The sequence below is a fragment of the Anarhichas minor genome, unplaced genomic scaffold (genome assembly GCF_050575085.1).
Source record: "Anarhichas minor isolate MPS153535 unplaced genomic scaffold, ASM5057508v1 ptg000087l, whole genome shotgun sequence".
Classification (NCBI taxonomy): domain Eukaryota; kingdom Metazoa; phylum Chordata; class Actinopteri; order Perciformes; family Anarhichadidae; genus Anarhichas; species Anarhichas minor.
In genome coordinates, this window is record NW_027466533.1 from 2737459 (window position 1) to 2755492 (window position 18034).

The 18034-nt window shown below is 44.4% G+C and overlaps 1 protein-coding gene across 5 annotated transcripts in view; it reads right to left on the reverse strand.

Annotated features, from left to right (window-relative positions):
- Positions 1 to 2414: 2414 nt before the first annotated feature.
- Positions 2415 to 18034, reverse strand: part of klf12b (Kruppel like factor 12b) — a 39434-nt gene continuing 23814 nt past the window's right edge. For 4 of the 5 annotated variants that reach the window (XM_076081930.1, XM_076081929.1, XM_076081931.1 and 1 more), the window contains 4 exons: positions 16684 to 17224; positions 13624 to 13759; positions 5894 to 6051; positions 2415 to 3692 (listed from right to left, as the gene is read on the reverse strand). In XM_076081930.1, coding sequence (XP_075938045.1) covers positions 3511 to 3692; positions 5894 to 6051; positions 13624 to 13759; positions 16684 to 17224 — 1017 coding nt within the window. In that variant the 3' untranslated portion in view covers positions 2415 to 3510. Of the gene's footprint in view, positions 3693 to 5893; positions 6052 to 13623; positions 13760 to 16683; positions 17225 to 17613; positions 17749 to 18034 lie in introns of those variants that run through there. The other variant, XM_076081934.1, reaches the window with a different exon arrangement.

Here is an 18034-nt window from a genome sequence, read left to right on the forward strand (position 1 = left end):
TAGATATTGAACCGATAGAGAAGAAGTGTGTGTTTGTGAACGAAGGCGCCGCTCTGCAGATTTCCTCGTCCTCCATGTTAAATTCATGGGATGGAGCTGAAGCATCGAGAGGCCTTCGCCACTCGGATCTGTTCCCCTAAGAGGAAGTGACTTATTGCGAGCAAAGCAATAACGCGTCCTGTGAGAGTGTTATGGGAGGATGCTGCGTTTGACACAATGGCGTAAGGCTCAGTGCGAGGAGAAAGTTCAACATTAAAGGTCCCGCTTGCATAATGTCGTCAGTGTTTTCTGTTTTTTTTATTGTCCAAAATTTATGCTTTCCCCATTGGATATTTATTAATTTGAGCACGTGCGTTGAAAAAAAAAAATCCAAACTGCACAGAGCAGCTGATATTACAAGTTGTGCAATATGAGGCACTATTCATTATTATTGCATAACTTTGACCCTGGTTACCGTTACAAAATTATGCTTTCAAATGAGGAGAGGGATGCTGGAGGGAAATATAACACACACCCTGTCCCGCGGAGACGCCGAGTTCAAGTCCAATCGAATCGAGCAAAAAAACTAAAAAAACTGGCGTGTTAAGGCATGCAACGTCGTACACTGAATACCAGGGTACGCGTGTCGTTGATATGTGCTTGATCAATATCATTTCTTGTCCGGGTATAGCAAAATAGCAAACACAGGGAATAGAGTACCTTAAATACGGTCAATGTGTATATAAATAATTTGTTGATTATAGCAAACACTGGTTCAGCCTTTTGAGAGTACAAATGATTTGATCATGAACTTATTGAACCACAAACCGAAGAAAGCAAACCGCTCTGTGGCGTCACATGTGGTAATTTACAAGACGGACACCATTAGCCCCATTTCACTGTATATCAAATTAGATAAATTACAGTCTCTGGAAAAAAAAGACTTTACACGTATAAATGTATTTCCTGCATCTACTAATCAAAAGCCCTATTTTTCCAACGTATATACAGGCTGTAGAACTTTGTAATAAGTTTCATCTTCACCGTCACATATATTACAACATTTCAAAAGATCCTTTTTACAGAAGAAGAAAAAAAAAAAGAAGAGTTATATGCAAAAGGATGAAGGGCCCCTCAGTAATAAAATGTTCTTATACATTATATGGAGGATAAAAGACGACGAAGATTATTTCGCTTATAAATTGACATCTGAAATAAAATAATAATTTGAAAATCGAACTAATAGACAAACAAGGTGCTGATATGCTTTTGCCAAAATAATAATACAACTGGGCATAATGACATGTGCGCAAACAATGTGCATAAATTATGATACCACACATTGCCATTCTCCGTTACATCGAGTGGGTGTCACATACGTCGGGTGCATGTGTGGAGGCGACTTCCTGGCTTTGGCTACTTGGCTGAGAAGTGAGGATGTGTGTAGAAGTGAGGACGTGTGTGTGTGAGTGTGTGAGTGTGGTTTTCAGGGTTGCCATTTATTTTTACTGGCTTCAGTCCAATAAATGCATTTAGCAGCACTATTGAATATTATGGGATGGCCTGATGCTCTGAGTTTATGTCTGCAGGTCTTACACAGCCTGAGGAGTATCGGAAATACCTTAAACAATATCTGTTACTATGACTAAAAATGCACTTTTTAAATTACATTTCCTGACTAAGGTCAAGAGGTGTTCTCTAAGAGAGATTGTGCCAGTGACGGCATCTAAAATATAGTCTTAATGGACATACATAATGTATTCCTGTGTGTGCATTTTAATATATATATATATATATATATATATATATATTATGCGTGTATGCATATGCTATTCCTGCATTTTTCAGCATTTTCTGTAGCCAAATCTCAGGTGAATCAGATAACACATATCTGGTCTGAGGTGAGAACATTTCAAGTGACTTTCTGTATTTAGGACAAACAAAATAAAACAAAAAAATGAAAAGATCAGATTAAAACCTCGTGCTGGAGCTACGAAAACCAATCATAGAGTGAGGAGGTCGGCCCGAGTTAGAAACGTCTCCTGCGATTTTGACATCAGCAAACAGGGCAAAGTGGTGGAGGTTCGTTCCAGTCACTTTGCTAGGTATGTATTGCTCTTCTGTATTGTACATCAGGTAGCGAACGTTCCCTGTAACACCGCTGCCGATTTCGGTTTCAGCTTACCGGTCAAGAGCCGCTGTGCAAAAACTGTCAAACCCAGCAGAGAAAACAAAGCTGAAGGATAAGAAAGTGATCGATCGGGACAGAATGAAAGAGTGTAAGGTGCCTCTATTTTCTTTTCTTCACATACTGTAAATCTCCTCTGATTGTTTTCAAAGTTCACTGTACATGAGGGGTTGTGTTTTTTCTCAGTCGAACATAAGCAATAAGCAGGCATTTTTAAAACAAAAAAAGCAAGATTCAATAAACGGAACGTTGTCATACTGAAAGTATATTTATCCTTTAAGATTGCACTTAACTGATTGCTAATCACAGCACAAATTCCACCAAAGATTTTTTTGTTCTTTTTTTGTTACGGAAATGCTTTCAAGAGGCTCAACATAAAAAATAGCACTGATGAGATTTGGGGAGTTGCCCGGCCCTGTCAGCGGGGTCATTGCTGGTGCGATGATACGCGTGTCCGGTTTCCATCGTTTTGGAAATAAAGCAATGAATGTCTGTAAAAGTGGTTGATGAGGTTGATCCGTTCAGATTGTAGCTGTGATGGCCCTGTTTGCTGGCGATGAGACGGACGACAGTCCGGGCCCCTTTGAGCTTCTATACAGGGGACGCCTCGAATGAAACAGAAGGCTCCAGCAGGCAAAGGAAACCATCCGTGGTGAAATGGCGCCCTCTGCTGGTAACGGCGCAACAATACTGCTTGTAACTCCAACCAGGCCCGAGTCCTTCCCTGTGATCCAGGCCGGGCCTCTCTTCTTTCTGCTCTCGCAGGAAATCCATTCCACACTTTGGGGTCTTTCACATTATGAGTGCTGGAAAAAGCAGCAATAAAGAAAAGAAAGAGAACAAAAAAAAAAAAAAAAAGAGACCGTTGCCATTGCATTATATATATATATATTTTTTGTCCGAATAAAGAGTGCGGGTTCATCTTTAAAAATCAAGGTGAAACATTTACAAACAGTGCTGTAAAAGACAGTTCCCTATTATACTCCAAAGAATAACAATAACAGATCCTGCCGTCCATTCCTTCCAGCCCAAAGGGGATCCAGAAGTGACCCTGTTTTGTGCTCCACAAGCCCTGTGCACATCTCCATCTCCTTTCCTCATGACGGATGAGAGTGTGTGTGTGTGCATCTGTGCCTGTGTGCCTGTGTGTGTGTGTGTGTGTGTGTGTGTGTGTGTGTGTATGTAGGTGTGTGCGTCCAGGCCAGCTGAAAAACATTCATAGGGAGATCCCGCTCCCCCGACTGCCTGTGTGTCTGTGTGTGTGTGTGTGTCTGTTTCATTGATCTCTCTCTTTCTTTCTCTCCGTCTCTCTTTCTTGATTCCTCTCTCTGTCCGTTCCCGATTCACACCAGCATGTGTCTCCGTCGGTGCAGGGCCAAGTGGTCGGATCTGGAGAAGCTGCGGTCACAGTCTGCGCACTTGAAGGGCTTCACCCCCGTGTGTTTCCTGTAATGCCTCGTCAGCTCGTCGGAGCGAGCGAACTTCCACGTGCAGCCGTCCCAGGTGCATTTGTATGGCTTTTCCCCTGCAGAGGGAGACAGGAAACGCAGCGCTCAGGAGCTGGTACGTCACATGTTCAGTACTGTTACTAAGCTGGTGGCCACGCCCGATGCTTTATTAATGATGACGTGTCTCCCAGAAAGTTGGTAACTTTCTATCTATGACGTCATAATATCTCATTGAACAATCATAAAGGTATTGCATGGTCTGAATAATTCACGAGGTCAAATAATCACAATTGTTTGCACAGAAATCATTGCTTGTGAACATTGTGGTGTTTTCCCTCCTTACTTCCACACTCGTTAGGAAAGCTCGGAGCTAAAACTCCAACATTACCACATTTTTGCGGGCATTTTTTAAATTCATGCTACAGATTGTTTTTCATTTTATTTTAGATGCATTTTTTTAGGTATCCAGTAGTTTCCATCCATTTAAAAAGAAACAAAAAAAAATCAATTAGCTTTCTTATCATTCGTATGCTGTGTTGAAACTTGCCTGAGTTGTGTAATCCATCACAGTGAACATCAAGTCCTCGTTCTTTCCAATCAGATTGATGTTCACTCTGATGGATCACACAACTCAGGCAAGTTTCAAGCGTCTAAAACTAGTAGATTTTTAAATTGTTTGAAAATCAGTTAATATCTGGGATGAAAAACACTGCAGCTTGGTTAGCTGTATTGTCTACATCTGGGGTGGCCAAGCTGCGGCCAGCTGCTCAACTTTTAAATGGCCCGCGGTGAATTTTTGTAAATTAAGTAGAATATGTCTTGAGCATATTTCTAATGAATTGTGCTAATTGTACATTGCATTGAATCCCGGTTAAAACACTGGATGACTAAAGTTAGTGTAATATTTCTGTCTCCACCTCTTGGCACTCAAACCAATATTTTACCATTTCTATCTGTTGTGTTTGTTACATCTTAATATTAGATTTACATGTTACGTTTACATTCACGTCGTAACTTTTAAAGTGGGAGCTTAGGGTCATGAGCAGAAATCAACTTCTGCGTGTTTGAACTCATTTACAGATTTACACAAAACATCGTAATCTTTTTTAGTGGACACTTTGACCCATGCGCTGCATTGGAATTTTAAAGTATTGAATTCATTTGAATAACATTGAAGAGCAGCAGATACAGACATGTTTTTGTATAATATGGGTAGACCGATAAACTACTATAATGTCAAACGTTAATCTCTTTAGAGTCCCTCCATAAGAGAGGAAGTGATTACGAGAAACTTTTGAAAGTATCATGACCACACCGAATGCCTTATGGCTGCTGTTATAAGACATCACGATGCATTATTTGATATGCTCAGCAACACTAATGCAGCGTCGTATGTGTGTTTTAATGTGTTTTATACTGTAGCTAAGGATTACGCACACAGACTTAAAGGGCCAGTGTGTAGGATTTGGTGACATCTAGTGGTGAGGCTGCACATTGCATCACACAGAAACTTGGAGGGAACTAATCACTTGTGACGATCCCACAAGTGATGGGTGTCTTTTTTTTTTTTTAAGCATTCCTTTCAAACAACGAACCACAATTCTTCCTTCCTTCTAACATTTCATCAAAATGTTCCTATGTGCCAATCTGAGTGTCAAAAACAAAAAGGAGCTCAGAGTAAGTCAGGCCACTTTCATGGGTTTCTCATGATCACGGTCTCAGATTTGAGCCTGACAAAATCTTCATGGATAACTTGGACTTGTTTTGGTTTATGTGCCTATTTGGATGCAGGTCTAGTTATCTTTTTCTTGGTTTTTATTTTCATGATTACCCCTTTGTCTTTCACTCAAGCTGCATGAAATCAATGGCATTTTATAATGAATATATGTTTGGTCCTGTTAAAACCAATGTGTGAAAATGTTTACATGCACAGATCAGCCATTTCACAGTTACTGAGTAGCAGGATGCTGATGGATGTAGGCACACAACATTTACAATAGGTTTACGCCTACCGTGTGATAAATTAGATTTTTAATTATTCATTCCTACATTTAGAATTAATTATGCACTTTGACCCGTTCCAGATTCAAATTCAACTTTATCAGTCCTTCAAAACGACATATACTCCAAAATGGTTTTCAGTGCAACCTCAGCACGATGTCGTGTTACATGGTCCTAAAGGCACTGACTCAAATAAGAGAGTGACCTTCTGAACATTTAAATGTCATTGCTGTTGGATAATCACAGCGTCAAACCGTTCACACTGAGACCTACTGACCTGTATGCGTCCTCCGGTGTGCTTTTAAATGGGAGCTTTTGGTGTACACCTTATTGCAGCCCTCGAAGTCACATCTGTGAATCCTCCTCTTTTTGGAATCGGGTGACTCTGACCTCCGGGGGCGCCGTATGCTGTCGATGCTGAACGGGGACATGGAGCTGCAACGGGAGAGCAAGGGTCGACAGGAAAGCACCGTCAGACCGTGAAGATGACATGTCATCCTAATCCTAAACAGGTTTGGAGTAAGTAGTGTAATCATACAGGAAATGAACAAAAGCATACTGAAACATAATTTTGAATGTGCCGTTGATGGACACTACTCTCCCACATTGTAATGCAAAAGAGGAAATCCATGAGCTGCACAAAGCTGCAGAAATAAAAGTACTTGTGGATGTGACGGAACAGCTCAGAAACTGTTACGTTTTGTTTTTGTGAAGTTTAGTCGGCAGGGTTCCTTTAAGAATCACTGTTTACACTAGTTTAGGAAAATAAAGCTATGAAACATATTGTTTTGTGACATATACTGCAAGGCATAACAAGGCAACAATATGCAAAGAATACAATATACAAAGTACTTCAAAGACAAAAGTGATACTGTACTTCAAATTAAAAAGAAATGGGTTTGAGTTTTTGGTTGGAACACAAATGTTGTCAGTGTTCTGGTAAGAGTTCCTTTTTTATTGGTATAAAACAAGTCAAGTACGTTCATCACTTCCTGTACACTAAGTGTATGTAATACAATAAAGGGTTGTGGAGCAGCAGCGTAACCAGCAGGTGGCAGTGCAGCACCGCCGGTCAGTAACTGTGAGGGAACGGATGAGGTAAGAAGGCTGGTATTCTCGCTGCTCTTCCACTTTCATCAGTCACAGACGGAGGGATGAAGGAGTTGTTGTTTTTTTTATCTCAACGAGGTTAATGACTCCCGAGTTATTCCTGTCATCGATACATTTCACCGCAATGTTTCCTCTCCATTAACCAACCAGTCCGTATCACCGGGGATTGTGTCGTTTGTCACTTCCAACTGTGAAGCCCCTGTAGCAACGCGTGGACGTGGACCTTTGAGCACGTGCAGTGGAGTGCAGTGTCATATCTGAGGCACATCTTAAATGTGCGCCACTTCTCAGAATACAATGTTGAACATGCACGCACAAAAAGGAAAATAGGGTTGTGGTAGATGGTGAATAGTTCATGTCCTTTAACACAGCGATAAACACATGACTGCTGCACGCACGCACACACACACACACACACACACACACACACACACACATTACGGATGGACAAGAAAGAGGAAGATACAGCAGAGAGGGTTAAATAAGAACGGCCCTCTCTAGCAGAAGGGAGGAGTCGTGTCTGTGGGATAGATGTCAGCGGTGATGGAGCGCAGTCTCTTCGAGTCTCCGGTCGTGTTAGAGGGATTTAAAAAGAGGAGCGGGGGGGGGGGCTCCAGACAGGCCCTACAGTGAACCGTCTCCAATGCACACACACACAACCCACTTCCTGTCCCACCGAAGCCCGATTCGTCAAATGCCGACTCAGAATGTGTGTGCATGCGATCGAGATGCTCGCTTATGCTACACAGAAACAAACTCACACACACACACATATATACAGATCACCTGTTGCTCTTGGCGTACGACCAATCTGAAGCTGTACAGGAAATGAGCACATGGGTCAGATATGAAGTGCTCTCTCTCTCTCTCTCTCTCTCTCTCTCTCTCTCTCTCTCTCTCTCTCTCTCTCTCTCTCTCTCTCTCTCTCTCTCTCTCTCTCTCTCTCTCTCTCTCTCTCTCTCTCTCTCTCTCTCTCTCTCTCTCTCTCTGTGCAACGTGGTGTCAAAACTTGCAATATTCAGACAAAGAAGGGTATTCATGAAGCAGAAGAATTTTTAAATAGAAATGATTGACGAGATTATCGGGCCATGTTCTGATCCAACAGAGAAATGTAGACAAGCATCTGAGACCAACGCGTTCTCATTGAAACTTGTCGCATGCCGACGCTTTGCCGGAGCTTGCTTCGGTTTAGGCGACAAAACCAGGGATGCAACGATCAAACTTTTTCAGTCCCCATAGCGATACCTGATCTTTGGGTATCGGCCGATACCGAACACTGATCTGATAACAGTGTTTCATTAGTAAGCTGTGTGTCTCACTGTGTGGAAGAGACTGGAATCATTATTTTATGTGTAAGGAAACAATCAATCTTGACTTATACTTATACATTTCTAACTTTGTAAAACTAAATGTAACAAATGGATACATAGATAGAAATGTACTGAATTGTTATCTATAAAAACATGGAATCTGAAACCAAATCGGCGGATTTTCAGCGATGCCTGATTCCAGTTATTTGGGTAAGTATCGAACCAATATCAGTATCCACCACACACACACCAAACAGATCCAAAAATCATCTAGATTTGGCTTAGAATAATTACAGAAAGTAAGACGTGAACAAAGTAACATAAGTACAGCAAACACGTCTCATGACATCGCTAACACAACTTTGGGACACGAACACCGGTCTCCTGAATGAAAGTCCTGTGTTTGTTTGACACACAAGCCCTGAGTGGGTTTTTTCAGTCTTTATAGTACATCATCACACTCCCTGAGCATTTCTTCTGAGCCTCTAATAATGACGCGGATGGGTTTACATTGTAGTTACTTGAAGGTCCGGTTCGTCTCATACAGACGCTAATGGATGCTTTGTGCGTCGATATCAGACGCAGAGAGGCGTGACAAAGTGTTGCCGTTTTCCAGACTGGAATATGAGGTACTGTGTGTGTCTGTGTGTGTGTGTGTGTGTGTGTGGACAGAGACAGGATTTACAGTGGAAACACTCTGAGCTCAGACATCTAGCAGATGAGGCAGATGTTTACATTCTGACTTCATCCATGAAGTGACTCCCTGATTATGATATAATTTGGGAGGTCCAACAGGTTCCAAAACAAAGAACAAGCAACCACTCATTGCTAATTCATTTGACGTGCAACAACTGTTTCTCCGCTGCTGGTGATAATTCTGTTGTCATCACTGCTCCATTCCCAGAGCTCGGTGACAGATTTCTGGTTTAATCCATTTTGGGTCATTGTAGAAATTCCCCACTGTGGCACATGCTGCTGATTAGTGATCTTCATCACTCACAGAAACACAGACGTTACAAGCGCTCGCCAACAAAACAGAGGTAATCAAACTTCCAAATCCGCTTAGACGACATTTAACGATCCTTGTGAGGAAGTCAAGTCACGGCAGAAAAGTACCAGAATTCAGTGAGACAAAATAAAACGTCAGCATTAAAAAAAGTAAACTGAAATTCTGGGTTTTCAAAATAGACTGTATATAAGAAGTGGATGTAGTCACAGTGGTCTCAATACTACTGTTTTGAAGCCTCTAGTTCCACATTTTGGTTGTTGCTATCTTGGTATTTTGCAACCAGAAGTGACATGAGAGGATGGAGCTAAGTACAACTGAACACTGATGAAGACAATTTTAGGCGACCAAAATGTTTTTTCATGAAGTTTGAACATACTGTGAAGGGTTTAAAGTTTAAAAAAGGAAACACTTACAACTCACAAACCAGACATACTCTGCTTTATGGTCTGTTTGACTCTAAATGGACCATAATGTACTAAATGAACATCATGCTGTATTGAAGAAGACTTGAAACTAGAGATTGAGACCATAAACTCATGTTTACAATGTTTACTGAGGGAATAAATCAAGTGAGAAGTAGAGTCATTTTCTCATAGACTTCTATACAATAGGACTTATTTTACCAACCAAAGGAGTCGCTCCCGAATGGCCATTAGAGAGAATGCAGATTTAAAGGACTTATTAATTGGCTTCACTTTTCAGACCAGGAGGTTACCGCCTGGTTTTAAATGGTTGGAGTGATAAAATTTGAAATTTAAAGACATCGTTTTTTTGACCCTGGGAAACTGCAATGTACATTTTTTACCAAACGTATAATGGAAAAGATAACTCCCTATATCATTCGCAACGGAAATAATATTTTAGCCTTAAATGCAAACATCAATTTCAAGATTTTGCTCTTGTCATGTAAAAAATAAGAAACCTCATCGTTCAGCATGATTTAACTGCAGTTGAAGGATTTTCATACTGTGTGTTGAGAAACTTCCACCACTATACTCCACTGCTTCTGAAAGATGCTACTGTGGTGTTTAAGTTGCTATTTGTACCAGCAGGCTTACTGCATGTGTAATCAATGTGCTCACACTGGTTCAACTGGTGCGTTTAAAACCAGCGACTAGAGATCGACTGGTTCACATTTCAAGTGAAAAGTATTCGTATGTATAATTATAACATGGAGAAGTTATGTTCAGAGGTTATCTTTTAATCTTGGGCCCGGCTGAATAACTCAAAGTAGCGAGTGGGGCGTATGTATTGTTCTAAACAACACATCTTTATGTCTTCAACGGCACATTTCCGGCCATGGCTGTTTAGTGAGAAATTGATTGGTTGTATTTTCTCATGTGAGCCCAGGGGGGCAAGCTCACACTGCCTTGAACTCCGCGTGTCACCAGAGCATCACAGCCGCGTGAATGCGTCCGCTTGTGTCTCCCGAGGCAGCAGAGAGAAATAGGAAGTACAGCTGAGAACGATTTGAAACAGAGCCGACCTCTGTTTTCACTTCCTTTGTCCCCCCCCCCCCCCCCTCCACTCCCCCTCTTCGTCTTCATCCGCTGCTCTCTGTAACAGCGTCGGAGAGAGAGTATGTATGTTTGTCACCTGCAACAGGGGTTTCCCACAATGCAAACACAATACATGTTTTTTTTTCCGAACTTCTCACAGGAAACAAGGTCACGACAACGGTTCTCAAACAGACCCACGGTAATGGTGTATTTATCGAGAAAACAGGAAAGAGAGCGTGTGTCTGCGCCCCTGTGTGTGTGTGTGTGTGTGTGTGTGTGCTCACTGGAAGACTGCCCACTGGGCATTCCTGTACCTGTCTGAGGATACAACCCCTTGCCTCCACCCCTCCCCCTATCCTCCCTCCACCTGCTCTGCTCCGTGGCCCCCGGGTCCTTGGGGACCGGCCAGACTTCGACAAAGACAACCCCTTCCAACACAAGCCCCTAAACCTCAACACACACACACACACACACACACACCTTCTCTCCCTCTCCTCTCTAACTGTCTTCCTCCCTTTCACTCTCGCTCTCCCACAATAGCCTATCCACCCATCCCCAGGGAAACGCATGAATATGGAGGAGGCTGCCCAAGAAGCACATGACAGACAGACACACACACACACACACACACACACACACACACACACACACACACACACACACACTATATCTCACTCTCCCCTTTCACTCATTTATTTATACATGGATACCTGGATTGGAGGCTGCCGGCACTCCCATCCTCCGCCCCCTTACACTCCTCTCCTCCGATGCTCTCTGGATGACTGCTTGTGCAAATGTGGACACTAAATTACGCAAAGCAAACCTCGCCACACGTTGGAGAGCAAAAGAAAAAGCAAAAAAAAAAAACACGGGGGGCGACACAATGGACTGATATGTTTCGGAGAAGCGTCGCCGGCTTCTGTTGCGCTGCAGATGTCCACACAGCGCGCGCGTGTGTGTTGTGCCAATACAGAATGCACATTCTTCCTGAACGCGGCCAAAAACCCGGCGTGTAACTCAAGAAGACTACAGACTGTCTTTGTTTTTCACAGACAAACATGCAAGTCTGTGTTCCTGTTGACAATGGCCCGACCCTCCCTTCTGGAACCAGCTGTTCTGTCCACTGTGCAGAAAACACGTGCGTGCATACAGTACAAACACGCGGCGGAAGGATTAATACTCACTGACGTGCACACATACTTTTTTTTTGTTTTTCACACGCACACGAGAGCAGTTTCCACACAGCACAGTCTGCACTTTTGCACACGGAGAGGTGAGTGTGTGGGGCAGGCCCTGGCAGGGCATTGCTGAAGCCCCGGCTGGTGATTTCTCTCCATAGTGAAAGCTTGGGCAGTGAAAGGTTGGGCCCTGCCAACCTCTGTTCTCCTCTGACCACCCGTTGCCCACGTGTGGCACTCAGGGGCATGCCTGTCCCTTTCAATAACCTGCACTGAAACCCGAGTCCTCCACTGAGTCTCTCTTACTGTGTGTGTGTGTGTGTGTGTCTTCCCTGGAACACAGCAACCTCTACTTGTACTTCCACTGAACAAGCACAGCCTGAGACAAGAGTCTCCACCACAGTGTGTTGCACAGTGAAACCACAATAGCTCATTTAGTTTCATTACTGTAGCTGTTCACACGGCCAGCAATGCACAAACAAACAATGCAACGTCTTGTACACAACGTTAAGCCTCGTGAGTTGGACCGGTTGGGGCCTCGGCCTTGTTAATGTTGCTGCATCATTAGCAGGATCCTCCGGGAGTCCTGGAATACTTTCCCCGCGAGTTAGTCTAAATAACAGTCCTACGGGCATTAACTTGAGTCTGGCCAGGCTAATGGCAGTGACTGTTCCAGGTTTTATGGGCGGCGGGGGAAGGAGGAGGGCACAGGACCAAGCCAAGCGCTTCTCCACACGTCAGATTTCCTGTTCCTGATCAGGATAGTTTAAGCTGTCGTCCACTGGAGAGGGGACGACTTTTACATTCGACACAGATGGACTGGCACCGCAGGAGTTGCGATGTCTGGGCATTAAGTGTGTCTGAGCCATATGCATTCAGGCATATAGATGCACTCCCACGCATAGATACACACCCAAAACATTGGTGCACACAGAAATGCACAATGACTTGTTTTTGTGTTACCTGAAGGCCACCATAGTTCTCTACATGCTCGGAAAGGGAGGGGTGAGCGGAGGGGTATTCAGTTGGATGCAATCTGCAACCTTTAACTAAATGACCATTGTACTCGTTCAATTCTCACATTTTATGCAAACTTTCTAAAACCTTCAGATTGTTAAGTTCAAATAGTAATCCTTTTTTTATTTTTTATTATTAGACATTTTCTTTATATTTTAAGACCCAAAATCTCAACAGCTTGATAAACAAAGGCTAGTGGCAAAGGTGACTCTTGGCAGCCCAGACTGGAACTATACAACACGGGGGACTTCATCTTTAAATGAAATCCCCAAATAGAGACCAGCATACACACTTATTCTCTGAATATTTTTCTCAAAAATAACTTTATATTGACAGTGACATTTTACACTGTCTTTTAGTAGTTATTTTTCTTCTATAAGGTTGGTGAGTAACCACAAGACGCCATAAAGCATTTGTTTAAATAAATAGCTTTGTAGTAATGTAACTATTTACTACTTGGGTAAGTGATAGTGTGTAGGAAACAACACTAACAGCACTAACAATACAGTAACAGTCGACCAAATTGAAACTCCCATGTCACCAAACAGCTGCCAACTGTAAGGAGTGTTAGGATCAAGACTATACTTCCCAAACATGTTCCCATGACAACACAGAACATAAATAACAGAGATATGAGGATTTCTAGAGCTGTGAGGGTCAGTAGAGGAGAAAAGGTCAGCACAGTGACTCGACATTTCCCAAACACACACACACACACACACACACACACACACACACACACACACACACACACACACACACACACACACACACACACACACACACACACACACACACACACACACACACACACACACACACACACACACACACACACACACACACACACACACACGCACGCACGCACAGATCCTGATACTCACTCTTGTACGGCGCGGGCTATAGACAGCGCAGTGGAGCCGGTCTCATTAACACTGTCCAAGGTCACGTTTGGCAGGTCATCGTCGTCGCTGTCGCTCTTGATCTGCCTTGGCGACAGGCCGCTGTGGTCCGTGTATGCTGTGAGGACGGGACACAGGAGTCAGTGGGTACAGCTCTACATGTGTTATTGAGTGTGTGTGTGTGCGTGTGTGTGTGTGTGTGTGTGAGTGCCACTCCGCTCTCTGTTCCCCCTACATGTGCGACTGACAGAGAATGGTATTTGTGATAATGACAAACTTTCACATAAAAGGCCCGGAGACGACACAAAAGTCTGAATCCACCCGTTCGCTGCTGCACCCTTCTTCACAGAACATCCTGCTGATTAGCAAGCTCTGATTCTTCTCTTTTGCGCAGTGACCACGAAGGGAAAAATAAAGAAAAAAACATGCAACATTTGACTGGCTAGCATGCTATTAGCCGTGAGCCTCTGAGCGCTGGGGGTGTCTGTCTCTTGAGTCGCATGACAAAGTAACATCTATTCCGCAAGTTGTGACAACTTCTCCCCTGGACAACTCATTGGATATATTGCCAGAGCCCGCGGGCCATTCTGTCCTCTCCGTCTCCATGGACACAGGCCGCGCACATCCTGGAGAACTCAAGAGATGAATGTAAAAAAAAAAAAAACCTGTCGGAGACTACTTGTCAAGGAAAAGTTGCTGGAAATCCACTGGATTAAATTTGGGAACTGCAACTGCAAGATATCACTAATAACTATTCTTGCTGTTATCCTCACAAACGCTGAATATACATTGTGATACATTTTTCCAACATCCCCACTCACTGTAAGCCCGGCGCTTTTATAAAAGCTATCAGGACTTCACCTCCCCTGCCCTCTCAGCCGAGACTGGGGCCATAATGGCCCATAATGAGGGTCTAGAGTTGAGTGCAGACACGGTGTTATTACTGGGGGTGTGGGGGTGGGTGTGTGTGTGTGTGTGTGTGGGAGGGGGGTGTTGACTAAGACATGCAGAGCGGTCACCCCAGACTCGCCTGCTCTATGGAAAACCTGTAATTAGTCAGAAATGCATCGTGCGATGGAAAAGGGGGGTATTTTGAGCGAGGGACACAAAGGAGGAGTGGTGGAGAGGTGGGCAGAGCACCGGATTTCTTTCTTTCTTTCTCTCCTGTTGTATCCAGTCAAGCCCTGTTTCCATGGCAACCTCCTGCCGGAGACAGGGAGACAGCAGTGAAAGGAAGGGTACCCGCCCTCTCTTAAAGAGGATGGCCAAACCTGTGTGTGCATGTGGGTGAGTGGGAGTGTGTGTGTGTGTGTGTGTGCGAGTGTTTTAGTATCCATGTTGAAAGCTTCATGATTGAGACTTGCTTCAGTGCACATGATTGTTCAGTTTGTATCAAGGTGAACAAGATGGGCTCTTGACCCTGACGTCTGACTTCATATGGAGGGGGAGTGGGCTAGATAGAGACCCTCCTGATGTCAACAACTTATTTCCCCCCCAAGCCACCAAACAATAGTGAAACCTAAAAAAGAAAAAACTCCAGATAAGATGGACCCCCCCCCCCCCCCCAAAAAAAAATCCACTCACATACAAACCAAAATATGATATCTTGTGGCACATTTTTTATTGGACTTAGGCTGTGGGAATTCCTACGCAAGCGGTCTCATTAAGTCCGATTAAGTGCAATAAATAGCCAAATGTTCTGTTTGTCTACTGGTTGCGATCTCATTAAAAGTGACTGTATCCACCACACCCAACATTCAAACACTCCGTTCAGCCCGTTTCCTCAGTGCTTTGAGCTTTCAGAGGCGGGCAGAGCTGATGTCGGACTGTGCGTGTGTGTGTGCGTGTGTTTGCGTAGGTGCCACCCATCTTCAATATCCATCCACACCCTCTTATGCAAGCCTTGTTTTTCCTGTCCGTCCTTCTTCCCTCTTCTCTCCTCGGGAGCAGACACGAAACGCCTCGTCTCTAAGGGGACCACCCCACCCAGGCCGACCAAGTGTCTCTCTGACTTCACGCTCTAATTACACATGTTTGCTGCTTGTACGTACAGTACACACACACACACACACACAAGTCTGAGTCCGAGTGTGTCCGTCCATCCTGCAGGGAGTGACATGAAGCAACCTCTTTTTTTCTTTACAACCAACAGTTGGCCTGTGTGCAGCTCAGAGTTGGACAGAAACTCCCACTGTGGGCTCACTCCCAGTGGTTGGCAGTAAAACCACACCCAGGGAGAAAAGCAATAACACGGTCGAGGCCAGGCCGGCGTAGGTCTACAGTAAGGCTCAATTTGTAGGATGTTTGCGTTTCGATAGAGAGAAAGAAAGAAAGGCAACGGCCGGCGTGGCCCTGGTTACCTGCACCAGAGGCATAAAGATAAAGATGGGAGAGTCTTCTCAACCTGTAAACCTCATCTTCACTCTGACGGGGGGTAACATCACCGCCTGAGGGGCCGCCTCTAAAAGAATGTACACACAGTCTGCTTTCACAGAGGTGTGTCTGCAAGTTCTTTGACTAAGGAGGTCTGGGCAGACAAATATAAAACTCCTGTCATTGGGAAATCTTAGGCTTCCATCACATCACCGCTTCTTTACAAGCCTGATGCCAGCATGCTGTCTTTGTCCTCCCTTGTTTTTGAGCTGGACTATGTTTTATTCCACCTTTCGGGGGTGTTTCATGACCTTGGGAGGATGTTAATTTACCCTTAGCAAGAATATACTTGAAGTGTATTGCAAAGGTTGATAATTGAGCATTATAAGTATTCAACCGTATTGATTTAGGTGAATAATATTTCTCTAATTTCTCAGTTGGTGGAGAAAAACTTGTCCATTAAAGTTGGAGACTTACTATGTAAAACTAATATAATCACGAGGCAAAAAGCTCAACGCCTCGATCCTAATGCATCATTTCCTTGCAGTTGCTGGAGCACCTATGACATTACAGCATTAACTGAATGAGTAAAGAGGTTTCATCGAAATCCCAAAAGACCAGTCAGCCGTATGAATATGGAGTAAATTCCGAGAGCGTGGTCTGCCTCACCTTTGCCCTGGCTTTTCACCTCGTCCAGCAGAGGTAGCATGATGGCGTTGTTGAGGCTGGAGGGTGATCGAACGGCGGTGGTGTACATGAGGGGCAGCGACTGCACCACGACCGGGATGCGGTGGACATGGCTGCCCAGCTTCCCCGCTCCATGCAGGCTCAGGGGGCTGGACAGAGGCGGCGGCACAGAGTGCAGGATGTGCAAATACGACTGACCTCTCACCCCGCCTCCGGGGCCCGGCGTGAGCACCGATGAGGCTGAGGTGATGACCGATGGCGAAGAGGAGGAGGAGGAGGAGGAGGATGACGACGATAAAGATGACGGCGAGAAGGCGTATCGGAGGGGGGAGGATGACGAGGCGGTGGTAGGGGTGGTGGACAAAGAGGTGGGGCGGGGCTTGTTGATAGACAGGTCGACGGGCTCGGTTTGCGTGTGGAAGTGCAGGTCGTGGGCGAGCAGGTCTTCTGGGGGCTCCGCTTTGACTCTGCTGAGGAAGAAGGGCACGCCGTCCATCGCAGAGTAAGGCCGCACTTTAGGTGACTGTGGGAGCAGAAGAAGCAGAGATGTTAGATTGTTTTGATTCATTCCTGGTATTAATGCCACACACAACCACGAAGAAAGAAATAAGTAAAACAATCTGTCATCAATTAATGTACTCATGGCACGACATTTTATATCACTACTCCTGCCATTATTATTCCGTCTACAATCGGCCGAGCCACAAAATGTTGATGAGTTCAGGTGATTGTTTTTGTGCTCAGCAACAACACAGCATGATGGAGACGTGTCAGAAAGGTATACGCAGTGACAGTTACTGGGAAAGGAGCAATTCATTTCCTCCTGTTCATTCAAGCATTCAACTCCTCCTTGGTTAGCATGATGTCATAGACAGATGAAACGCAGGAGCAGATAGTGTCTCTCACACTCACCTCCTCTTCTTCTCTCTTGGTGTGGGCGCCTCTCTCTCTCTCTCTCTCTGTCTGTCTCTCTCTCTGTCTCTCTTCCTCCTGTTTTCCATCACTCCCACAGAAAAGCAGCTCTCTTGGCTCCCCTCGTATCTCTCCTAAATCTCCTTTGTGACGGTGGAAAAACATTCATATGGGCTCAATTTCCTGACCGGCTCTCTCTGTCTCCGTCTCTCAGCGATGGGCCTTCTAAGGCCAAACGCTGGTGGCTCAGCGCATCTCTCCACACATCGTTCACTTAACACCGGAGCAGACTGTAACATGAGCGCTCTGTCTGTCCGGGCGAGTTTTAGGGAACCTGTTTACTTTGGGAAAAAAAGATAATGACGAAGATGTGCGGTAGAGAGGGCGACACTCACTTTGCTGCAGGTTATTTGTTTCTCCG